This window comes from Aptenodytes forsteri, unplaced genomic scaffold (assembly GCF_000699145.1).
Source record: "Aptenodytes forsteri isolate BGI_AS27 unplaced genomic scaffold, ASM69914v1 Scaffold15, whole genome shotgun sequence".
Taxonomy (NCBI): domain Eukaryota; kingdom Metazoa; phylum Chordata; class Aves; order Sphenisciformes; family Spheniscidae; genus Aptenodytes; species Aptenodytes forsteri.
Window position 1 is genome coordinate 22,477,952 of NW_008795129.1, and position 25,867 is coordinate 22,503,818.

Consider the following 25,867-nt stretch of genomic DNA (forward strand, 5'->3'; position numbering starts at 1 on the left):
AAATTTGACTAGTACTCTAATTAGTCATGTAAAAGGACAGCTGTAAATACAAGCATATATCTACATGTTTCTATATCTGATCCCAAAAAATAAATATATGTTTATCTGTATATCTGATTCCCCAAAACACTTTAAAATGTGCTTAACCGTATATCATGTTTTACTGTGGTGCATCAATAGCTAGCTACAGATAGTTACCAGGTATCTGCCTCATTGTGTGTGTATATAACTATATTTAAATCAAATAACTTTAAACAAGGAAATAGTAAAGTTAAACAATTTCAAGAAATATTAAAAAGAAACTTCTATATTACACAGTGAAGGCTGAAAGATGTTAGGAAAAGTGTGAAGTGCTTAAACCTTTTATGTCTCATGTTAATATCTTTGGATATGTACTATTTCTGAGTTTTGTAACAAAATGTAAAGAAGACTGAATTGTTTCTTTCCTGCTCTGGGAAAATTTAAATGTTGGTTTATTGCCATTTGTAGAGGAGTATGCAAATTTATCTTTGGTCTTAAAAGGCTGGCTCTTAAGGTAAAATGACTGTCCTGTAAAATAAAAGGAAGCAAAAAAAATGATGCAATAGCCTGCTGTAAGACAGAGCCATAAAAGGTGAAGCAGGCAAAGTGGGAAAAGGTGGTCAGCAGTACAGATTTTTATTCTATTTATTTTTTAAAGCAAAACAAAAAAAGGCAACCCCCCCCAAACCCCCCAAAAAAAAAACCTCAGAGTACCACGTGGATATTTCAGTTTCGGACTAGGAAGTGTGTTCACATCTCAGTTGCTGCACATACAACTTCATTTTGACTATTTAATGTATACGTATAAAAAGATGTCTGTTCTTAGACATTGTTAGACAGGAAGTTCTTTTTGTAGGAGAAAAGAAAAATGTGAACAATGTTTCTAAAAGCCATTTTGTTGAATTTGCTTAAGTAAAATATGAAAAATCACGTTGGACAGTAGAGCTGCTGATAAAGATCCTTTCTTGACCGTGAAAGGCAATGTCAAAGAAGGAAGTGTAAACCTAGTTGTGAAGGCGAATCTTTAATTATTCTTTAGTGATCTTGTAAAAGCTTGTCTTGATGGTTGTCTACTATTTACCACTTGTATCTTTGCACTTAGGGTATTAGATATCCTAAATATATGCTCCAAAGAAGTAAGAAAGACCTATCTAAAAATTCAGTGGTGGTAGTGGGGGGGGAAACAGCTACACTTCACTTACTCTTCTGTAGAAACTTCTTTAAGCTACTAGTTGAAACTGCTCAAAATGTCATGGGTAGGCACAGAACAGTCTTAAAATTAGTAACAAGGAACTTTGCTTAACTTACATGCTTTTTGGTCTGCAGTGTGATGTTCAGGGTCAGAAATGCCTTATGTGGATCGTCAGAATCGCATTTGTGGTTTCCTAGATATTGAAGAAAATGAGAATAGTGGAAAATTTCTGCGGCGGTACTTCATTCTGGACACACGAGAAGACAGTCTGGTGTGGTACATGGATAACCCACAGGTGAGATGTTCTTGGCAATAGTTATCTGGCTTTTATCAATTTAAACTTTTTCAGATTTTTAACAAATTTACTTAAGAAAAATGGGGTTTAATGTTTATGGATCTGGAAGCTGGGCGGGGGCGAGTTACATAAGTGAAATCATTGTTAATCAGTGTCTCTTTGCTAATATGTGCAATATTTTAAAGAAAAAATATAATTCATATTTCTGTTTAAAACATTACCAATTGCAGCTAGTAGCAAAACATTACAAACAACTCGAACATCAGTGAATTGCCGACAGGAGAACTGGGGAATAGATAGGATTCTGAATTTGATACCTCAGTAAATCAGTTATTTGTTTTTAATCATGACGTGCTATATTTATTTTGTTTTCTGTCAAGTGTCTTGAATGTGTGTTGCAGGTTCTCGCAGGCACTAAGTAGTGCTATGTAATAGAACCAGATGAGCCGAATCACATACTAGTTTCATTATTTCAGGTCTTTTAATTCACCTTTAACTCTATATGGAAGTATGTAGTTTTCCTTGCGTTGCATGGGTCAGTTAGCAGTTTTATGTTACTTCAACTGAATCAGTCATTGGAACGCAATTTCTAATGATGCTTGTTGCAGTTTCAATATAGCGTGAATGGTACGTGAATGTGAAAAGCTTGTATCCATTATGGAGAGCATCCTTTATATAAAAGCTACTTTTACAATGTACACGCATCGATGTCTTTTCTAGTATAGGGGAGAACAGGTAATTGCTTAGGGTTTGGGTACAGAGACAATGAAAGCATAGGATGTAGGTCAGCTGACAACTATCTGCCAGAAGAATATTCATGTACCATTCTGCCAGGAGGACCACAGTTAAAATGCAGTAGAAGTCTACAGTTCAAAGGAACCAATGAAAAAAAAATAATTAAACAATGTGTAGTTCAATGAATGTGACTTGTGACTGAAGCATTCAGAAGTTCTTACTGAGGAGAAAAAAGAAACAATTTCTGGAAATAAGAGACTTCAAATGTTTGATCTCAACAAGTGATACGAAGCAGTTCTTTTCTTCAGCTTCTCCTGTGATGTAACCAGGGCATGTGTGCAAAAACTTGAAATGCCATAGAAATTGCAGTTCATCGGAAGCTTTAAGACTGATATTTGCAGTGTACACCTCTTAAAGGTTTTAGTTTAGGCTTTCTTTTTTTTTAATGTTAGAGTTCATGCACAAATGAAAAGGTGCCTTGCAAGGGCCAAGTTGAAGCTTCTTGATTTTCTTCTACTGCTGCTTTAGTTTGGAAGAACTGCATAGCTTTTATAAAGCCACTGTGTGAAGACCATTCTTAATCCTTGAAGTGATGAAACTCTTCATATAGGATGAGTCTGTGGCGTGTGCAGAACTTCACTGGGCCCTTTGCGGATAGAAGTGCTCTATTTGTATCTGTGAAAATCAGTTCAGCTGTTCAAAGAAATAATGTTTTTAAGTCCACCATTAATCACACATTATTATCCTAATACAAAGATTATAAAACTGGTGTATGCTGGGATCAAAATCATTCTGATACAGTAAAACTTAAATTTATTTATTTGGGCAGAATGGGAAGACTTTTTTTTTAAATTTCAGTGTTACTAGTCTACAGTAAACATAACCTACTTCTTACCTTTGAAATATGAATGGAGTATAAACCAATTATTTTTCTGTCTTTCTGACTCTGTGGGTAGCATTAGGCTCCTCTTTGCCATGTAGAAGTTCATGAGGCACTATGGAATAATGAAGAGCTCTTTAGCTGGGGCAAGGATCAGCAAGCAGATGCAGTACCATTCTTATGGTCTCCAGGGAGGCCTGTAGTGGGAAGAATGATACTGTAACGTAAAGGGCCATTTTGAAAGTAAAAATTGTAATGGAAAAAAGTATATGGAAAACAATGCTTTATTTAAAGGAATAAAATTAGGAAGACTGTTTCATCAGAAACAGTTAATAAAAAAGTTAACCATGGTTTGTGATGCTCAGTTCTTTAACTGTTGTATTTCTAGGCTACTAGATGATTGTAAATAGTAATGTAAATGTTAAGACTAGTGTGCTAAGCAAGGGTGTAAAAACAATGGACAGCTCCTTTTTGGATTGTAAATATATTTAGGCTTAACTCAACTTTAGGAAGTATCATGGTCTTTCCCTGCAATAACTTCAATATTAAATGATAAGACTATGATTTTTCAATCTGTTTTGGGAAATACGTGGGACAGCCTTTGAAGTATCTGACATAATAGATGAATGTCACTTCTTGTCCCTTCCGCCTGCCCTGGTCAAAATACATAAGACTCTAACATCTGTTAAGGAAAAAGTATTCTTTCCGGATTTCCTGGATGCAGACCTGCAAGAATCCTTTTTCCTTTAGTAAAATACATAAACCTCTGAAACAATTACTATTTGTATTGTTTCTAGCAGTCCTTCTGTTTTTAGTTGATTAACAGATGTGTGTATAATAAACAAGTAGTTTAGATCCTGTTTCAAGCATACATTGTATATTGTCTATAAAAACACATAGGATTTTCTTTTTGTTTGTGGAATTGAGTTGTTTGCTTTTTATGCGTAAACACTGACTGTGATATGAGAATAAACTAGTTTCACTTTGTAACATATGATTTGTTTCAGAATCTTCCCTCTGGATCTCCACCTGTTGGAGTCATTAAACTTACTTATATTTCAAAGGTAAGATAATATGTAAGACACTTGTTGCTAAGTTTTGGTGATAACTACCAAGGGCTCCTTCTGAAGGCCTCATTACCTTTGAAATATGAATGGAGTATAAACCAATTATTTTTCTGTCTTTCTGACTCTGTGGGTAGCATTAGGCTCCTCTTTGCCATGTAGAAGTTCATGAGGCACTATGGAATAATGAAGAGCTCTTTAGCTGGGGCAAGGATCAGCAAGCAGATGCAGTACCATTCTTATGGTCTCCAGGGAGGCCTGTAGTGGGAAGAATGATACTGTAACGTAAAGGGCCATTTTGAAAGTAAAAATTGTAATGGAAAAAAGTATATGGAAAACAATGCTTTATTTAAAGGAATAAAATTAGGAAGACTGTTTCATCAGAAACAGTTAATAAAAAAGTTAACCATGGTTTGTGATGCTCAGTTCTTTAACTGTTGTATTTCTAGGCTACTAGATGATTGTAAATAGTAATGTAAATGTTAAGACTAGTGTGCTAAGCAAGGGTGTAAAAACAATGGACAGCTCCTTTTTGGATTGTAAATATATTTAGGCTTAACTCAACTTTAGGAAGTATCATGGTCTTTCCCTGCAATAACTTCAATATTAAATGATAAGACTATGATTTTTCAATCTGTTTTGGGAAATACGTGGGACAGCCTTTGAAGTATCTGACATAATAGATGAATGTCACTTCTTGTCCCTTCCGCCTGCCCTGGTCAAAATACATAAGACTCTAACATCTGTTAAGGAAAAAGTATTCTTTCCGGATTTCCTGGATGCAGACCTGCAAGAATCCTTTTTCCTTTAGTAAAATACATAAACCTCTGAAACAATTACTATTTGTATTGTTTCTAGCAGTCCTTCTGTTTTTAGTTGATTAACAGATGTGTGTATAATAAACAAGTAGTTTAGATCCTGTTTCAAGCATACATTGTATATTGTCTATAAAAACACATAGGATTTTCTTTTTGTTTGTGGAATTGAGTTGTTTGCTTTTTATGCGTAAACACTGACTGTGATATGAGAATAAACTAGTTTCACTTTGTAACATATGATTTGTTTCAGAATCTTCCCTCTGGATCTCCACCTGTTGGAGTCATTAAACTTACTTATATTTCAAAGGTAAGATAATATGTAAGACACTTGTTGCTAAGTTTTGGTGATAACTACCAAGGGCTCCTTCTGAAGGCCTCAGCTTTAGACAATTTTAAAAGCCTCTTATGTAGCGCATGGGAAGCTTTTTGCTTGTGTGCTACTCCTGAATTTTAGAGAAGTGTTACAAACACTTCAATAGTATCAGGTTAAAATAAGAACAGACTAATTACTGTTTTGTCTAAGTTTGTTTTGTGATTTCAAATGGCAGCTCTTTGTGCTGCATAGAATTAATGTTTGAGCTGTATGTTTCAGTTGTTTGAGTTTTTGATTTCTAATTAGTCTTGGAGAAAAGGCAGGCCATTTATGAAGTGGAAGATAAGTCTTTGGGTGTGATAGTCTGCAAGTAATAACGATCTTTAATAGATAGAACAGAAAAATTTCTAGAAAATACTTAGTTCATTACACTCTGTATACACTCACTTCTGAATATGTCTGAAAGAAAACTGTGAACTAAGAAAGTCTCCATGGTTCAATTTGTAGCAGATACTGCATTAACAAATAAGTGGAGAAAAATAATTGACCTTCTCTTGTCTTTCTGCTCATTTCTCATCCTTCCTTTGCTTTTCTTGTCATACTGCATCTTCCCACCTTCCTTGTTTTGTGTTCTTGTAAAAGGTATCATTGATGCTGGTTGTATCATGAGTACATAAATGTCAGTGGAGATCTGCTTATGTCCTTCTTGGTTTCCTTCTTCTATGCTTACTCTGCCCCAAACCTCACAGTTGTCATCTTAAGAAATCTGAAATCTTGTATCTCACTTTTAATGGGAGCAGGGGTGGTCACCTGTGCTTTTGCACCTGTGTGCACCTTTGAAGGCAGCTCAAGCGTGCCTCCTGTGCAGATGCTCTGTCTAACTTTCCATAGTTCTTCTAGTTACGTAGTACGTGTTTTTTGTTTCTGGCCAAAAAAAAGGTTTTGATGTGAGAGTGCTTTGCCTTCTCCCCTACCCTTGATAGAAGTGCTCTATAATGTAAAAATGTTGACACCTCTCTCAAAACAGGACACCCGCTTCTCTCCTTCCCCCAACACTGCAACATTTTAGAGACTTCTAAAGAAAAGTGGCTGCTATTCTTTTTATGTTAATGAACTAAAATAGAACTAATGTCCTTGACAGTATGAAATGTCCTTGAATTTTTAGTTCAGTTGAGACGTAGAACTTCAAAATGCAAGTAGAAGTGTTATGTTTTCAGATTTCAACATTTGTCTGGTAATGAATCCTTAAACTTAAGGAATAGGAACATATGGCTTAAGCTGTCTTCTTACCATAGGTTGCACATCTTGAACTGAATTTTATATAGTATTTTTTGTTATATCCGTATATCTTTATACCTAACAAGCTTGCTATGCTGCTAATCTTCAAATTTAGCCACTTGAAAGAGGAAAAAAAATTGTGATATCTGATGTATATTTTGTATGCACAGTGATATTTATAATCTTAATTTCCCTGCTAGGTTAGCGATGCAACTAAGCTAAGGCCAAAGGCAGAATTCTGTTTTGGTAAGTTCTTGCATGCAGTGTGTGCATCAAGTACATTCTTCAGAAATTTGAAACAAAGATAAAGTTCTGCAATTCTGTTACTAGATACAGCTGGTAGTGTATTTCTTAAAAATAGCTTGTATTCACTGTTTCTTCTTTAGTATGAGGGAAATACTGGCTTCTTCAGAAGGTGTTTTTGTGGCTTTTTATATTGCAGCTTAACAAGGAGTAGGTGAGAGCCGTTTTTCAGATATTTGAAATTTTTGAGGCATTAATAAGCTAATCAAAAATGATGGGTGTTTTCAGAAACGTGGCATGCCTGTCAGCTATGAAGACAAGTAATTTAACTATTTTAATCAGTATTACTGATAAAAGAGTTGATTTAATTGATCTAAAAATACTGTCAGCCAATGCTCTTACGTTAAATTTCAGCCTCTATTGATGCACCGAAGAAGAATTTGCTTGGGGTACCTTCTAGGCTTATTGGTACTTAAACTTATTTAAACCTGAGTAAAGCTTTAGATAATCATAAAAGCCCCTTGTGGTCTCTTTTTAGATTTTTCTTATAAGTAGTTTGTCCAGAATTTACCATAATTCCAGATTTGTTTGACAAGCAATTGGCATTCACAAAAGTATGTGTAGAGACTGGAATCAGCCTCTGCTCTGTTTATGAATAACCATTCCTTATGGCTGCATTCATGTTAAGAGTTATAGCTCAGATGAAAGTACTGAAAATGCCTGAAGGTTTTGTGACAATTAGTTAAGGCGTCCTTTGCCATGTACAAAGTGTTGTACAGGCCCAGAGAAGGCAGCTCTACTGGACTGGTGCAGTCTCTGTGTTGGAGCTCATGAAATGCTTGGTAAATCACCCCTGTGTGTAAGGCATCAGGGATTCTACACTAGTACCTAGCATGGCAATTCAGTGCCATCTGCAGATTCCTCTGCACGTGCATGTGTAGAGGTGTTTGGCTTCATCAGTTGTAAAGTTGCTCTTGTCAGTGGGCCAGCTCTAAAAAGCCTTAACGGTCCAAGATGCTGGCTGAAAGCTTTTAATATTTCTGATTTATTAAAGTGGTTTTGATACTTTTTAGAGGAAAAAATTATGTTTATTGCCTTTTTATTTAAAAGCTGGGAGTTGTTGTTTTAGTCAACTCATTATACAGTTCTGTATTTTGAATTTATATTTGCATCTAATGATGTTTGCTTCAAACCATTCACTTTGGGGAGAAAGATGATAGAAGAGTAAAAAGTATCTGTTTCTGGCATGTGTTTGCTGTTAGCAAAGAACTGTTATGTTACAGGTAGAGCAGCAAAATCTGTTCAGACTTTAGCTGCAATGCTTCAAAGTTCTGGGAAGGTTTTAGTCACTGTTCACCTTAAAACTAATTTCAAGAGAAGTTCTTAATTTGTGAGAAAACTAGCCAGGATTTTTTTGCTGTTACACAGAAATATGTTTGTCCTTTTTGGATAAAGGTATGCTGGTGTTGCCAGGTAGATATATAAACTTATTAAAAATATGCTTTCTCTGTCAAGTCACTAAAGTAGAATGAAGGTTTATGTTCTGGCTATTTTAAAGTTGTTTGGTCCTGAGCATCACATACTTAGTAATCAATACTGATTTTTTCCACAAATTAAAAAAAAAAAAAATCAGTGATCATAGTCATGTTAATGAGTTTGTTGCAAAGGATAACAGATACTGGTCAGAGGATTAAAAGGAGAAATTGTAGAAGTCCCCATGTATAAAACTTTGTTGCTTAGGGAAATTGAGAAAAGGGAAATGGAGCTGTAGAAAATTCTGATAAAATTCAAGGCTTTATTTCTATCTAATAAAAATTATTTAACAAATCTGTACGATGTGGTTTAAGTGGAGAGCTTAAAGAAAAATAGGTGTTTTTAGAATAAAGCAAGCCTGTCAAGTGGATATATATCTTAAGATGACTTTCTAAAAAGAAGTGCAGCAGAGAGCTTAAATACTTCCACTGGATTTTCCATCTGGAATGAAATCTTTTTATTATGGTGTTACGTTTGCTCTTAAATTTCAGTGTTGTTAACTTTTCATAATGGTTTTTAACAGTTATGAATGCAGGGATGAGAAAATACTTTCTACAAGCCAATGATCAGCAGGACCTAGTTGAATGGGTAAATGTTCTGAACAAAGCTACCAAAATCACAGTAAGTGGTTTAGTTGATATTTAGCAATGCTTTCAAATGGTGACTGTCTCAAGGTGCTTAAATGTAACCTTTGCCTCCAGTTTTTATGCTAGAGTAGTCTTTTTTATCTCTACAAACAAGTCTTGGCTTGGCTTTCCAAGACTTGGAGAAACTGTACAGAACTCTCCCTAAACTTGAGTTTGTTGTGCTTCTTGCTTTGGAAATTGGACAAAAATGTGATTCTTTTTTATTATAGCATATGATGGTTTCTAATAGTTTAAAATTAACCATACACATTTAATATTAATTGAAATATCCAGAAGACAATTGCAAGCAATGAAAAGATACACAAACATTTGCCTGGTGTCAAAAGTTTGTATTTCTTAAAGTATCACTAAAATAATGAGCAAACACATCATACCATGTTCCAAAGGTGCTCTTCTGATTTCAAGAAACATCCATTCAAAGAAACATTAATGCATTCTTCTGATAAGTGTTAAATTACTTGTAATTGTAAATTGTTTGTACCAGGACAACTTGTTGTCACATGGTAGAAAAACCCACGTATTACCTCAGTCTTTTCAGGAGGCAGAAGTTATGGTTTTATTTTCTCGCCAGTTTTGGGGAAGTGATGACATGAACTGTTTTGAGAGCATACCCTTACAAAGAAGCGATTTTGAGCATGGGTGCACACATTCGTATTTCTTGTCAGTAACTTTCTCATTTTTAGGTTATCTAAGGATGTTTCCATGAGTCGTTTGCATTGTTTTAATGTAGCCCTTCCTTTGGAATTATAAAAACGTTACTACTAATAATAAATACAAAACCCAGAAACACAAAGCCTTCTCACTTGGGTTTTTCATAAGGAGGATACACCACAACCAGGCTTGAAGTGTTTCCAGTTCAAGAAATAGAGTGAATAAAGAATTAATTGCATCAAATTAGAATTTAGTCTGCAAGCTGTTTATCATGTGTTTAACTTGCATTCTAAATGGCTGGTGAAATCATTAGTATTGTTTGTCTTTGAAGGAACAAGCCTTTGAACTGTTAATCTGTTCAGAGGTTATTTAGTAGGGCCAGGGACTTAATCAAATAATTAAGGTTATTCAATTATTAATTTTCATATGAGCATTACTTGCTGCAGATTGTAATCCTCCAAGATTCGTTGCATTTTTATACTGAGTGCTGATAATCTCAAAATAACTATGAACCTTTGCAGTCTAGCACGTGGTGTACCTATTTGAGTACTATTTGAAAATGCATTCATATGAGAAGGTGGTTGTGGGTTTTGTCTGTAACATTTTAAGTAGGAGTTTGTGATGGCTGAAGCACTTACCCATAAAGCTGTAGCTACAAGCCCCTTCTCTTGAAAGGCTGAGGCGCATCATCTGTGTGCACTAGGAGAATGTCTTATCCTTCAGCGCCAGAATTGGCTGTGAATGGAATCACCTTTTACCTGTGCTAGCAAAGCTGGGTGTTGTGCGAGGCTAAGGGGACAGTGGAAGTGAGAGAATGAGCCTGAGGCCACAGCTGAGCAAGCTGCTGAGTGCCACCTTCACTTGGCCAGGAGGAAGCTGTCGTAGGCTGACATTTGTGCTCTCAGGGCTCTTTGTACTTTGCAGGCTGTTTTTTTGTAAAATAAGCGGTCCTGGACATAGGAACTAGAATCACAGCAGACTATAAAGTAGCTTTGTTTTTGTCTAGATCAGTTCAATTTCAAGTTTTGAATGTGCCACAGTCTTGCGTGGTAATTCACTGTGTAAAGACAATTTGTGTGTCCTTTCTGAAGGGATTTGCATGTCCTATGTAAATATCCAGTAGGTTGCTGGCTAAGATATTTTGGTGTGAGACTCTCGATCTCTTCTTGTTGAAGTCACTTCAAATTTACTATATTAATACTAGGGGTGAAAGGAGATTATAAATGAAAATGTCTTAGGTAGCCAGTTAGTGCATTTCTTAAGTTACAGGTGTTTACTTCTTGCACAAACTCAGAAATTTGAGTAAACATTTTAGATCAAAACACTTATTGGGGAAATTAAATTCCTGTGGTGTTTTGATTGCTTTAGTTCCACATTTGAGAGAGTTATCTAATAGTTAATGATAGTTAGAAATAGGTAGTTAGGGTCATTTTGGACAGAGGCAGTACACACAGTCTTCATGCCAGGTATTGGAACGTGAGTACAAATGTCATACTGGTCAGGCATCCTATTTGACAAAAGTCTCAATGCTGTAGCCCTGTGTTTATGGCCTTACTGTGCTAGCTCTACAGGCACTGGGGCATCTCCAGTCTAAAACACTTATTACTAAAACTGAAAGCAAGTAAAAAATAAAGAACCAGTTCTTCTACAAATTAGCAGTGCTTCTTGAAGATCAAGTATAGCACTTATGGCAAAGCTGGGAATCGATTTTTAGATTTCAGGACACCTGGTGAAATGTCTTTACTGGCACCAGTTTTCTTCTGAGAACTAATGCATAGCCATTGCGACAAATTTTCATGTAAGCTATTTCTAGCCTTTTACAATTAGAGGACATTTGTTAAATCCTGCTGAAGATAAATTAAAAATTCTTGAGTAATGATTAGGGCTTTTTTAGGTTTCATAAAACTTACGTTAATTACCGTATTCCACTTTCAGGTACCAAAGCAGTCTGATCCTCTCTGTCAAATGGATAATGCAAATCGTCAAGCTGAAAGCCCAGGTGGAAAGAAGCAAGTCTCTTACAGGACAGAAATTGTGGGTGGCGTTCCTATCATTACACCTACCCAGGTAATACCCTTAAAACAAGTGGGCTATTATTTGATAGAGGAAGCTTTGTTGTTTGACAGGTGAGAATAGGTTATGTATCACAATATAGCTGTCAGCTTCTCACCTTGCTCAAAGGACTCATACTTTGATGTGCACCTTTTATTGATACTGACTGGGTTTTTTTGAGGATTTTATTCCCTTTATAGAAGATCATAGAGAATTATACAAGACTATAAAGAATTACTTGAGTGTTGATTTTTCCTCACAGGTATCAGTTAGTATGCTGCAAACGTATTTTTGTGCGTGTGAAATGAATTGTTGGCGTTAACAGTGCCAAAGTTCTGTCTTTTTAACTGCCAGGAAAAGTGGGCAAAAAAAGAGGTGATTAAGTCAGCTGATTATATATACACTATGTTATTAGAGGTAGTAAGGATGACAGCAGATTAAACTATTGCAGAAGGGCCTTGAAATGGCATGTGTGGACAAATAAGATAGCAAGTGAAAGTCAGTGAAAATAAATGTGATGTAAGGGATTCTGGGAAAAACAATCCTAGTTTTTATAGAAAACACTAGATTGTGAAATAACCATTTCCACTTGAGTGAGAGGTAAGAGTTGTAGTCACACTATGAAAACATCATCTTAGTGTTCAGTTACAGTGGAGGAAAAACCCCACAAATATTAGGAGTTACTACAAAAAGAATAAGGAGTAAAACAGAAAACATCTTTGTTGCTGTATAAATCCTGTCTTTGACCAGACCTTGATTACTGTGTCCAGTTTTGTTCTCAACTTAAACTAGAATTGGAAAGTTTCAGAGAAAGATTTCAAGGATGATTGGTCCATGTGGAATGATCTCCATATGAAGAACAATTGAGTGGGCTAGTAGTACTCTTCCGTGTGCAAAAGAAATAACTAGAGGAGGATGTGAGAGCTCTGCAAAATCATGATTGGCAGGAGTGGATAGTGTAAACTGTCTTTTCCAGTATGAGAGCTATGGGCTTTTAAACAAAGCTAATGGTGTAACCAGGTGAAACAAAGGGAAGGAGGAGTTCTTTCAGTGAGTAATAAAACATAAGGTACTCCTTGCCAACAGATGGCATGGATGCAAGAAACTTTCCCGAGTTTGAGAGATTGGACAAGCTCATGGAAGAAGAATCTATGCAGTGTTAAAAGATACAGACCTGTATCTGTTTCTGGAAGTTCCCTGAGCTGAAAATAGTTACAGTTTGGATTAATATCATGTAAATGACATGTATACACCTGAACTGCATTTAAAAAGTTGGTGAATTCTGATGTGTGTTACAGTCCTAGAAATAGCTTTTTCTTCACTGTAGCCTCCTCTAGTGTTTTGCCCTTAAAGTCACGTTATGAGTTTGCACTAAATACATGCATATATCTTGTCTTTAGGTCTGTAACATTCTTCATTGAGTGTCTGTCAATATTGTTTGAGAATACTCAGCACTTTCTTAGTTTAGTTTCTAAATGGAGCTTGCAGGTACTCAACCAGAGCCCTTGGAGAGTCTCATATATTGTCTCTAGAAATCAGTTGAAATATTTTATCTTTTCAAACAAATTGTAAATGGGATTTGGGAGCATGGGATGATACAATTATTTCCTATTATAACTAGTGTAGTTATTCTGTGACCTTTAGAAAAAAACTGAGAGTATCCTGAACTTTCCTGCTTTTTTCTAGAAAGAAGAAATCAGTGAGTGCAGTGAAGGGGGTGATAGGAGTTATTTGAAGCGGTCACAAAGTCACCTTCCTTATTTTACTGCTAAGCATCCCCCAGATAATGCTGTTATCAAAGCTGGCTATTGTGTAAAACAAGGAGCCGTGGTAAGTATTTGAGATCAGTGTGTGTCGCTAATCAAGAACAAAGGTCCTAGGGTGGTAGTTGTACTTATGAAGTAGGTGATTAAAAAAAAAGAAGAAATAATTACCAGTAACTTTAGCACTACTGACAATATTAAGGATGGCTAAAGATAAAACTTATCCTCCAGTAGCATGTAATTTATGTCTGTATTACTTCTTTTCATTACTTTCTTCAGTGTTAGGTTGTTGGAGACGTTTTGGAGAGGAAAAGTTGTGTGCACAGAGACTTTCACATTATGGTTAGTGCATGCAACTAGGAATTCTTCTGTTCTACAGTTATGTAGAGATCCTTATTTTGCTTACTAGAAGCATCTAAATGAAGGCAGAAGTTCAATGTCTGCATGCTTTTTAAACCACTAAAATGTTTAGAAAAAGCTAATTTTTCAGTTCAGAGGAAGAATTGTACAACTTGACAGACTGATTAACACAAGTGGAACTATTCATAGAATCGTTTAGGTTGGAAAAGACTTTCAGATAATGATGCCTTGCTAAAAGAAGGAACAGATAGTTCAGATTAAGCAAGATATGCATGCTTCGTGAGTTCTCAGGCTCATTTTAGATTATGAAGCTTCTTTTTGTAACTTTTCTTTTTTAGTTAAAAATAAAGTAGAAACCTTTAACGTACTGTCTTTTAACATTTCTTACAGGGTATTTGTGTTGCTGAGTTGCTACAGTTTCAGTGGAGATTGATGAAAAATTCTTATAATAGAAAATAGTGGCTTCCAGAATTGTTAATTTTTGCAGTTTAAAAAAAAAAAAATAGGCAGTCTTGCAGAATTATTTTGGGGGCACTCTATATATACACAACATGCATAAATATATGTAATATATAAAAAGTATAAATATTATAGATGAATAATTATAAATAAATAGGAATTATACAATATATATTATAAATATAAACTAGAATTAGAAATATAATTAAATACATAAACATGAATAATATATAGCATGTAAGTATATTTGTATTTTATATACAAATATTTGTTTTCCTTTAACAGATGAAGAACTGGAAGAGAAGATACTTTCAGTTAGATGAAAACACAATAGGATATTTCAAGTCTGAACTAGTAAGTTTCCAAATGTGTGTTGTTTTTCCAGTGATAGTTGCAAGAAAATCTAAAGAAATATGCTTGTATTTGAAAAATGTGCTCTGCTGCTCCTGCAGCTCTTAACTCTGTCCTGTAATAACTTTTCATGATTGGGAAGAACAAAAAATTAATAGGGTGGCTGTTAACTTGGACTTTTGGGAACCTGTCTGTAGGGCACTGAAGAACAGTAGTAGGATATATTCTACAATCAACATAACTTTTTTATTAGTATCTTACATCACTTTACTCACATATAATTAATTCTGTTCTTGAAACAGCTGATCATTATGTAGAGAGACAAAACCGTAATCTTGGAATTCTTAATGTAAAGTTAGAATTACGGGGTGTTTTATTATACAAATGACGGGATCTTTTCCCACGCACTTGTTTCACCAGGGCAGCCAAGACAGGCAAAGAACCCTGCTGTTCAGAAGCAACACTTACAGAGTTTGTTTCGGTTTCATGATCTTTCTTCCCCACTCACCAGTATTCAACCTTTTGACCAAATGTTAAGTGCCTTCAGGCTTCATTTAAAAATGAAGTGGCTGGTACTGGAGACAGTCTGTTTTCCCCAAAAAGGAATTCCACACTTACTGAACATGAGAAAATCTGTACCTAAGGAATGAAGTCTGAGTTGTAAAGTATTATAAGTTAAGGAAAATTGAGTTTACAGGCCAACTGTAAGATGTAAAATGTCAAGAACCCAAATTTCAGGCTGTTTCTGAAGAGAACTTTTGCTTTACTTTTAATGAGGGAGTATACAACAGTAGCAGGAGTTTGATCTTGCATCATTATCTTTGTTAAACTGTCAGCATAACACAACTCTGACTCATTGCCTATAATAAACTGTCTATTTAAAAAAAAACAAACCTGAGTGCAGATTGCTCACAAGCAAATTCTAACTCAGTGAAGAATTGTGCTGTGTGAGAGTATACTAGAAAGATGGTAGAAATACATACATCATGCTCCTTTCTAGTTTAACTATTTTGAACAATATAAAATCTTGTAGTGTCCTCTATTCTTCAGGCTAATATGCCCTTGCTGCAGTTTGAGGAAGGTACTGGACTGACCAGCTGTCGGACAACAGGGAAGTAGATCCTGCTTCACAATTTTTACTGAAACTAGCTTTTTTTCCATTTTAAGGGAGTCATCCCTGTTCAGGGAAGCACGTACTGAATAGATAGGGAATATAGTGTCCTTTTTATTGGACTACATAAACAATTAGGATCTGCCTTGTCTGAAACATACATGTTGGAGAGACATTCAATCTGTACTGGAAAGAGCAAAACTTCCAGAGCACAGCCCACCAAGAAGAAAACACCTGCAACAACTTAACCATATGTCCATCAGACTTTTATTTATCTCCTACAAACACAAAAAGGGTAAAGCGCTGTCTTCTGAAGATTTCAAGTGGTGAATGATTTCTTTCAGCAATGTGTGGGATCTCCGTTTCCCCAATAATCTTCTGTTCCTAATGAGAGTAATACAAAGATAGGAAAAAAGTTCAATAGTGATTATTTGTCAAGCCTTTTGTGGTTAAGAAGGCTACGGCATGGAGGTCGTATTCAGCTAGTGTAGCATCAGACTTCTAATTCTGGAAAACTTCTTTCTATTGGACTTCAGTTCCCAATAGTTGCGGTCTTCAGTCAAGTATGGCTCTTTCTTGAAGTTAGTTTGTCTTGACAGCCAGCCTGCTCACCAGTACTCCAAATGACTTACTGAGTATCTTGAAGTTTGCATCTGTAGAAATATATCCGAGTTCTCTGCTCTCAAAAATGTAAAAAGTTTTGCTTTTTTTTTAAATTCAAAAATGTGTAGATTCTGGGAATTTTTTTTGTTGTGGTGGTTTGGTGTCATGTCATCGTCCCCACCCCTTAGTCATCTCCTCTTTTCAGTTGGAGGAAGAGCCCATGTCAGTCTTCAGGTGGAGCATAGTGGAATACAGGCAGTGTCAGACTCAGAAAATTATCATTTCTGAGCTGAGATCTTCCCTGCAACAGGTGTCTGTATTCCAGGAATGATCTTGCAGTTCACGTTTGATGTATTACTTTGAAAACTCTTGTAATGGATGAATGAACCTAGGAAGAGCAGGGAGGGGAGAGGGGGGAAAGAGGGGCAAAATAACTGAAAGCATTGAGTTTTAAACTCGGTACGTTTGATCTGCTATAGAGACAAGTGATCTAATGAAAACTGACATTTGAGGATGGTTATATTTGTGTGACATCCAGTGTTTGCTATAACAACATAAATCTCAAGTATATGTAATAGAAATTGTAGAGAAAGTAGTCATTGCAGAGTTGACAGCTTTTGTTTTGTCTACCAGCTGGAGCAGTCCATTGTAACATTGCTTAAAGAAAACACATTAGGAGGTAAAATAAGTTGTTTGTTTGTGTTTTACTGTAACAACCACAGAAAAATAATAGTATGTATGACATTACGTTGTCATGGCAAAAGAGAACATTCAAACTAATACTTTCACACTTTTTTCCTGTTGTGTGAAACTTTGACAGAATTGCAACACTTATTCTTGTTACGGTAGCAGAATTTTCATATGCTTTAAGAATACTTGCTCTTTTACAGGTTTTGGTACGATTGATTTCTTTGTATTATTTTTAATTGTATTGAGTATAGGGTACAATTAATCTGACTTAAAGCCATGTCATGCAGTACAATTAACAAAGCATCTTGTATTGTAGCATTTCATAGCAAATGAATATCATCACAGTTTTACTGAAATAAACTGCTTGAGGCCAGATTCAATTTTGTGATCTAGTTAGGGGAAGGGGACAGGGGTGGTTGTCTCCATTATGGTAAGGTGAATGAATGTTTTTGGGTTTTTTACTTCTTGATTGCGCCGCCTCTTCGTTGCAAGTGCCATGGTTTGTTTCATACTTACAAAAGCAAATTAAATTTTGGTTGACATCACCTTTTGAAAGTCTCATTTATGTAAATCTGCTGCTGTCAACTGCCGTGACCTCTGGCTTTTTGGCAGTATTCTAGTTGTTAGATATACTCTACTGAACTATTTTTGCCTTTTTTTTTCCCCCCCCCCCAGGAAAAGGAACCTCTCAGGGTTATACCACTTAAGGAGGTCCATAAAGTTCAGGAATGCAAACAAAGGTGAGGAGAGAAGCACTGACATGGTTACATGAGATGTAGTACACTGCTTTGTGATGGCTAGACTGCTTATTGGAAACAATGGAGAACTTTTGAATAGCTTTGGTTGATGTATGCATGTGTGATACTCTTATGGGACAGCAAGTAGATTTGTGCATAGAACTGGTTTTGAGGGTCCTGCATTAGTGTGTGTTTCCAACTTGTAACATACACTAGGATGTAAATGCATTGGACAAGGGTGGAACACAGGAGTATCATGCAATCATGAGTCAGAGATGCATGGGTTCTGTCTGATTTGAGGCAGCAATTTTAGGAATCTTGGTTCTGCTTATATAATCTCTAAACCTTTAGAGGACATTAGCTTATGTTAAATGTCTGAATTTAGATGAGAACACTCTTCCTCCTGCTGTTTCCCTCCCACCAAATGGCAATATACTAAGGAATTAATTGCCTTTGTAGTAGGTTTTTTTTTTTAGCAAGCTGCTGCTTAGGATGAATACTTTGCAAAGACATAACAAAATACAGATGTGAAATTTTACAGAAATTTGACTAGGACAATAAATATTTTTAACTTAACATGAAATGGTTTAGAATGTTCTAATTAAAAATATATACAGTAGCACGCATGCCACTGATAAACTGAAGAGTCTTAGGATTAAAATGAGTAAGAAATGCTGGTTTTCTTTTTCTACTTGGTATTTACCAAAAAAACAACAGTAGAATGATAAAGAAATGCAAAGGTCTTCAGACAACAAATGCTCTGCTTCTCTGCACATCCTAGTCTCTCTTTAAAATAAAAAGTTGTACTTGCTTTTAAAGTATTTGTGTTTCATTTACAGTGATATAATGATGAGAGACAATCTCTTTGAAATTGTAACAACTTCTCGAACCTTTTATGTACAGGTAATTTATTTTTTAAACATTGGACAAAACCAAGAGTCTGCCATAGTCAAAGCAAAGAAGCGCTGCTATTTTGCTTTTTAAGTTGTATTTAACTATGCTGTGATTTTCAGAGGGAATGTGGTCTTTGTTATGTTTCAGAAAGATGCATATGAGAAACATTCCACATAACAGCAACTGTTATGTTGGTAGTGTATGAAAGCAATAACTCCTAATGTGATTTTGTTGGCATTCGGGTCTTCAAATTCTGTAGGATCAACTCAATATTTTAAAATCTTTTATTTTGAAGTACAGAATTTTTCTCTATAGTAATTGACTTCTCAGATTCAAGTTATTGACACATTAAAATATCTAGTAAAGCACAGCAATGTTTCGATTTCAGTACCTATTTGGTAATATGTATCCATATGCACTTTATTCACTGCATCGTTACCATGTTACCTTTTAAATGTTTGGATATAATGCGAATCACAGACTTGCTTTTCCTAGCTCTGTGGGAATGTGATGCTTGTTGTACTGGAAATAACTTTTGAGTTTCCCTGGTAGGATCAGAAATGCCTGTGTAGTCTAATACAGACAGTGGTGCCAGATGCTGAGTAATGAACTGTCCTATAGCTGAACATAATTAAGTGACATGTGGCAGATGTTTCTTGCTGGGTGGATGTGCTAGTTTAATAAAGTTGCGACCTAATTAGGAGACGGCTTTAGCTTTTTGTCTGTCTTCATCCCAGATATGTACCCCCTTGGTATTCACTGTTAATCTATTGCATCTTTGTTGGATTGTTGTTCTAAGTAAATGTGCAGCTGACCCCCGACAGAGACTGATTTTTAGTTTACTGTAACTCTTCAATAAATACCTCATAGAAGGAAAGTGCAGCAGTGACTGAAAAGTACAGAAGTTACGTCATTGGCCAAAGTCTGCTAAGAGGGGTCAGCAGATCTCCTGTAAGAATTTCTGTGGGTGCTTTAATTTTTTTGTTTGCTGAAAGTAAAAATTTGAGTCTAGAGTATGCAAATAGTATAAAAATACTTATTTCTTGCTTATTATTTTATATAACCATATACATACAATAGTAAATTCAGGGTAAGATTTTAAGAGATGTCTGGGTTAAGAAATGGAAGTCCCTATGGCTTTAAATAACAGACTACTAAAGTAGGGTAAGGCTGTCATTTTAATGCAGATGGTCAGGACACTGGGAAAGTTGAGAGTTGGTTATGTTAAATGTAATGCATATTGTTTGATCCAGGCGGACAGTCCAGAAGACATGCACAGTTGGATAAAAGCAATTTCTGGGGCCATTGTAGCACAGCGGGGACCTGGAAGATCAGCAGCTTCCGTATGTTATTCTGAACCTCAGAGAAAATGTGATTAGTTGATGTTCGCTTGTGCACGTTAAGTTCTAGTTGTTTTTTCCTTTCGCCTGTCCTCTATCCTGTCCTGTAGTAACATGGCATCTTTGCATGAACTTTCATACAGACTGGCATAAAATATTTTGCGTTTTTAATTGAGCACTTATCTTAGTCTTACATGTATGTAACTTTATGTGCATTGTATTGTCATGAACACGTAGATAATGCAAGTGCTAACCTAGAAAAATTCTGAGTTCACTATGATCTTTGTCACTATGCTGCTACTAGTTTGGAAGTAAAATTGAAACTTCAATTCCTGTGAGGTGTTTCTGTTAATTGCTGAATTTTGCGATCAAATGACAATATCCTAACTTGTTTTTAACCACTCTCACTACTAAATTGGCATTCTCTATTGTTGATAGTTTATTGTATATGCGGATATAGATTCAAATTTAAAGTAACTTCTCTGAGATCTCTGCTCACACGAATTAGTTTTTGCTGTTGGAAACGTAGTGTGAACACCATGTAGCATTACTGAACTGAGGCACTGTGACAAATCTTAATATTTGTGAAGCCATGTGGATGCCAACATTTCATACATACTTGCATTTAAATTGTATTAGACGTTCAGTACAAAGTACATTAACTTGTGAACAGTGAAGGTTACTGTAGTGTCACAGTGTCTTCAAGTATGTCCAAATTTAACAAATGGAATACTTTACAGTTCAGATGTTGCAAGCTATGGTTTTCACTTTCTGGCTATGGGATGTTTTGTAATAAGCTGAGTGTATCATTACCCCCCATAATCTGAAATCTAGTAACTTAAATCTGGCTTTTGACTATACATTTGCATTGATACTGTGTTTCTGTTAACTCAATCTAAGCTCTCAGTTATTTTTTGCAGCTGGGAGCTGCTTCATGCTTTTAAATAAAACTTCCTATCATAAATTTTGTTTCTTTTTGGGGGAATGAAAATATGCAGATAATCTTTCTTTGTGTATCTTTTTTTTGTGGGGCTAACTGAGCAATCTAGCTATTACTGTCTGCATGACTTCTTTCTTTTTCCCTCTCTTCTCTTCTTTCCCCAAGTTTAGGTTACTCTAATCTTAGCTTTGCACTGTGTTCCAGATGCGGCAGGCCAGAAGGCTGTCGAATCCTTGTATACAGAGGTATACATCAAGAACTGGTGAATGCAGCACGTATGTGGGCTCTCATGTAAACTTGCCTTCTTAACAGAGGGCTAGGACTAGAGACTAATTTGCACTATAAAAAACTAAAAATAATGCTACCTGTTGTCATTACCATTACTGAAAACTAACGCATAAATTATATCATTCGCTTACAGGTTTGCACTGTTTTTTCTTACCTTTAAAATAATTGGAAATTAAAAATGGCAAAAACATGTATTTATACTTCAAAGCATACTATATATTTAAACGTAAGTTATGTGTTGTCATTTTAATAGGAAAGTATTAAAAATTTGCATGAGAGTTCATATTTCCATTTTACTTTACATTTTTTTTGAAACTGCGCAAAAGCAAAATTAAATTTAAGCTACCCACAAACTAATACAGATGCGTGCACACAAAAAATGCACGTCGCAACTCTAGTAATTGGAAGGATAATATTGTAGCCTGATTTGCATGGCTTATAAGTCTCTGCATGGAATTATTAGTTCAAATGTAGAAGCATTATAATGTATAATCGGTACGCTGTTCAAAGCAGTACACCTTAGGAGTAATGCAGCAGCGTAGTCTCTTAACTGTGAAATTACAGTCAGTGTGGGTAGTAAAATCTGAGTATCCTTCAGTTCAATTTAGCAAAAAGTTTGTTATAGAGATCTTGTCTTAATATCCCTTATTTTTGTCCTGTTTGTTGAACTAAAATTATTAATAATAAGAAAAATAGTAAGTAAATCACTGAATCACATTCTCCTAAAGCAAATGTTTTTCTTAAAGTGGAGTATCAAGTCAGGTATGAAATAAGGCAATGTAAATAATGTGAAATACTTCACTGAAATCGAACACACAACTAAAATCCAAAAAAAGTTGCACAGCTCCTTTATCCAAGTTAGTGAATTTATAAAAAGAAATACAGTAGTACTTGGCAGAATCCATTATGATTAAATTGATGAATTCATGTCATAGCATTCTAAAAGAAACTTGGAAAACTGCTGTGAAAAAATAAGTATTTGATTTAGGATGTATATTTGCATCTTGGACACACATCTGTGATGGTTTTTTTTGCTAACAAATGTGCTTGAAAAGTGACTTGGTTTGTGTACACACATGGGTTCGCAGATTTCTTTAATTCATGTACTAACACTGGTGATGGCAGAAGTGGCAGCAGCTGCAGCTCCTAATACATGCAGAGTGAAGCATTCACTGCATCATCACACATCATTTTGATCATATCATTTAACACTGTATCCAGCGCTGGTTTAGATATCCCTAGGTATCCGAGACATCCTTACAGAACTGATAGATAGGATGCAGAACCCGAGGAATTTCTTGTTTTGGAGATACAGCTGTAGGTCAGGCAGGATATCCTAGAACATCTAAAATGGCAGTCTGTGCCTATGCTTTAGACATCTGAATCATTCCTAGGTGGTCTGGGAACTTGTTTCTATCAGTAAATAAATGGTGGAAGATTATTTTCACAGTATCAATCTAATAGAGTTATGTAAAAGTCAACAGAATGGCAGTTAAAAATAACAAACACAAGAAAATAACTTGACCATTAGAAGGAACAGCTTAAAGATCAGTTTCTTTTCTAGGTCCACTAACTTTGGAAATTGTTATACAGTCTTGATAGCATAAAATAGTTACTGTTTTTGTTTGGTCCCTGAAACAAATTGGGGAGATTGGTACCCTAAGAAGAGGGAACAGTAAAATGTGCATTACTTCAGGATTTAGGATATGAGCGCCTGAAGTATATGAGTATGTTTGAATACATTTTTCTCTCGGAAAGATGTCACTTTCAATGCCCTGTAAAGTATGTATCTTCAAAAGGTTACTTAACATCTTGGTAAAATGAGAAGGTTCAATTTGCTGGACTATATCATAAAGTCTAAAGAGCTGCTGAGCTTGATTTGAGAAATTTAATTTCCTTGAATGAAGAAACTGATGTTGCTGTCACATACTGCTGTAAGCTCACATTTAATAATACACTGCCTTGAGAAAGCACCTGCCTCCTGCTGCTGTGGCTGATGCTTCGCTTTGTGTATTTTCTGTCTTGATTTTTTTTTCCTGAGTGTGAAATCTGAAACTGCATCTTTCCAACATGACGTCAATGACTTCATCTGACACGTGCTGTTCTTTTCCAGGAGCATACAGAGTCTTCTTCCGAACCCAACCATGCTCTCCGTTCTGCCATCCCAGCCTCAGCCACCTCACATTCCACAGCCGCTCACGACAGCCCTCTGGTCCCAAACCCTCACGCCAAATACCCTGCCTTGGAGAAGCGAGGATTTCACGAATCTTTTACCAAGGCCAAGCCAGGGAGCTACAAGATCCAGGTTGTCGCTCCAAGAGAATCAGCTTCCAAAGTGACTGAACGGGGCCACTCGGAACCCCAAAGTAAAAATGGCACTCAGGAACAGGATCCTGGCCTTGTGGATCTGGATGATGCAAGCCTTCCAGTTAGTGATGTGTAGTGATGGAAGTGTTTGGAGAATGATCCATTTGTTCGGTCCTCTAATTTCCGTGCTTGGACTTTTAACCAAAGAGAATTATAGGAAATGAGAACAAAAAACCAGAACACTGATATTTTTTTTATATATATATGTGTGTGTGTGTGTTTCCATGCACACATGTGTATATATAATGTGTTTGTATATTGCCTTTCAGCTGAGGGTCAGAATTGGACCTTACGCATTTTCTCAAAGCCTGATAGTAAATCACTTACTAGGGAGGGGCCAAACTGCACAATTTAAAAGGAAAAAAAAACCCAAAAGACAAAAACAAAAAAGTACTTCTGCAAGTAAGCAAGGTACCAGTAACTTTGCATTCCTAATTTGGGAAATTTACTAAACTTATAACTAATGCTATATTGTGGAGAACTTACTGCCAACAAATGTGATGATTTAATTTCATTTTGAACTACAGTAAGATTTTAGGCATAGATGAGAATATGACTTTCAGATACCAGGAAATGCACAAAATGTTTCTTCTGTTCTTTAGGATCAACAGTGTCAACTGATTTGTTATCAGAACAAGAATTCTGAACTCCCTTGGGATTCTAATTATGGTGCTGTAAAATTTCCACTAAAATAATACTTTGAATAGTCAGCCTATTTTTGATGCACTCCTAAAGGTGGGTTATAACTTTTTGCACATTTGGATATTAATGGACTGCATGTAATAGTGTTTCGGAGCGGGGAGAAGAGAAATTGGACTTTTGAATTTGGACACTTTAGATCTTTTGAACTAAGTAGGGTTTATATTGTGTTACATTAGGCTTTGCAGCAATTATTTTTCTTAAATGTCTAAACGTATCGTTTGATTACTGTCTTGAGAATGGTTTTCTTATCAGTGCTTTGTGAACAGTTCTTGTTTCTATATTAATCAGTGGAAGACCTCCTTGTTTAGTTTTGTCATTATTGGTACTGAACTGTTCATAGTCACGCAACTGTGGCCTATAACTTTTGGTGCACTAATAATCTTAAGTGCCTGTGTTTTTTCTCACATTGTTGAAACACTTTTGGATTAGTTATGTACACAAACCATTCTTAATGGTTTTGAACGTTGGCTTGGAGTTGCTCTGAATAGCATAGTTCAAAACAGCTATTCAAAATAGAAAATTTATGCTAGGGATACCAGTGTTCTGGTATTGCACCTACTAGCTGTGCAATATGTTTTTAAAAAAATGGGTGTTTGTTGTTTGTGTACACTGTGTTATGGGGCTTCAGTGATGCAAATGAAAAGAACCTTTACATTTCAAGTATTGGATTAGGTTGAGTGTGTACTTTTCATCGTTTTTGAAAAATGCTTGCTTTAATCAAAACCCCACAAATATCTCATGCTGCTGCTTACTGTGATTCAGATTGTCCAGCTTTATGATAGTTTTTTTTTGTCTACTGTAACCTAAGATACATATCATACAAGTCCATCTTCTCTCCAACTTCCAAACTGACTTCCTGCTTGAGAGATACGGATGGCTTTGCCACAATAACTTGTTGATCCAAGGATAGAATAATTGGTGTCATATAAGAATGAAATATAATCTAATTTCAAAACCTTAAATTATATCAGCACCTTCTTTTTTTTCACCCATAAGCTAACTAACCACTGTCTTAAGGCAGTGGTGTTTGTAAATTACTGGTTTTGTTTGACTCTTTAGATATATGTGAAAACTAGCACAGAATTGGAAGTTACTGTAAATGTCTGAACTAGTATTGTAGGTTTTAACTTCTATAAAGATAAAACAATAGCTCTTTAAAAGCTTATTTTTTCACAAGTACATTCTGTGTGGAAGACACTTTGCATTGAAATATTTTTACTGTAGTCTAACATCTGAAATCACTTCTCTGGTACAGCTTTCACACTGCATGTTCATTTTATTATATTTTGGTATTGGCAGTTTTACACATTGGGTGGAGGTAAAGCAGCTCCATTATGGGACTTATAAAAAGAGGAAAAAAGAAAAAAGAACTACTGTTGTAGTTCAGTAGCATAGGGAAATATTTGTGGTTGGTAATTGTCAGGGTCTCCTATTTATCAGTACTTTTATAAATCTATGAAAATTGTTAAATTATTTTAGAAACAGTGCTGTAAATATGTCACATTTAAATTGTCAATAAATCAGTTTGGGTAATTTAAAA

General features: G+C 35.6%; 1 protein-coding gene across 2 annotated transcripts; it reads left to right on the forward strand.

Moving 5' to 3' along the window:
- The first annotated feature begins 1,343 nt into the window (after nucleotides 1-1,343).
- On the forward strand, nucleotides 1,344-25,867 carry PLEKHA1 (pleckstrin homology domain containing A1). 2 transcript variants are annotated; one of them, XM_019471743.1, is made up of 12 exons: nucleotides 1,344-1,508; nucleotides 4,131-4,187; nucleotides 6,797-6,842; nucleotides 8,896-8,993; nucleotides 11,606-11,737; nucleotides 13,409-13,552; nucleotides 14,590-14,658; nucleotides 17,735-17,799; nucleotides 18,636-18,699; nucleotides 19,944-20,033; nucleotides 21,175-21,215; nucleotides 23,372-23,691. In XM_019471743.1, the coding sequence occupies exons 1-12, from the start codon at nucleotides 1,368-1,370 to the stop codon at nucleotides 23,595-23,597; spliced, it is 1,173 nt and encodes a 390-aa protein (XP_019327288.1). In that variant the 5' UTR covers nucleotides 1,344-1,367; the 3' UTR covers nucleotides 23,598-23,691. The 2 variants fall into 2 exon arrangements, with proteins under 2 accessions (XP_019327288.1, XP_009276212.1); XM_009277937.1 differs by lacking the exon at nucleotides 21,175-21,215 and having other exon boundaries at nucleotides 23,372-25,867.

What these genes read in the sequence shown, in the direction of transcription:
- PLEKHA1 (XM_009277937.1), top strand. Translation starts at nt 1,368, where the DNA reads ATGCCTTATGTGGATCGTCAGAATCGCATTTGTGGTTTCCTAGATATT. An exon ending in AACTTACTTATATTTCAAAG is followed by an intron (nt 4,188 to 6,796) that starts GTAAGATAATAT and finishes TTTCCCTGCTAG; the next exon opens with GTTAGCGATGCAACTAAGCT. An exon ending in GTGTAAAACAAGGAGCCGTG is followed by an intron (nt 13,553 to 14,589) that starts GTAAGTATTTGA and finishes TTCCTTTAACAG; the next exon opens with ATGAAGAACTGGAAGAGAAG.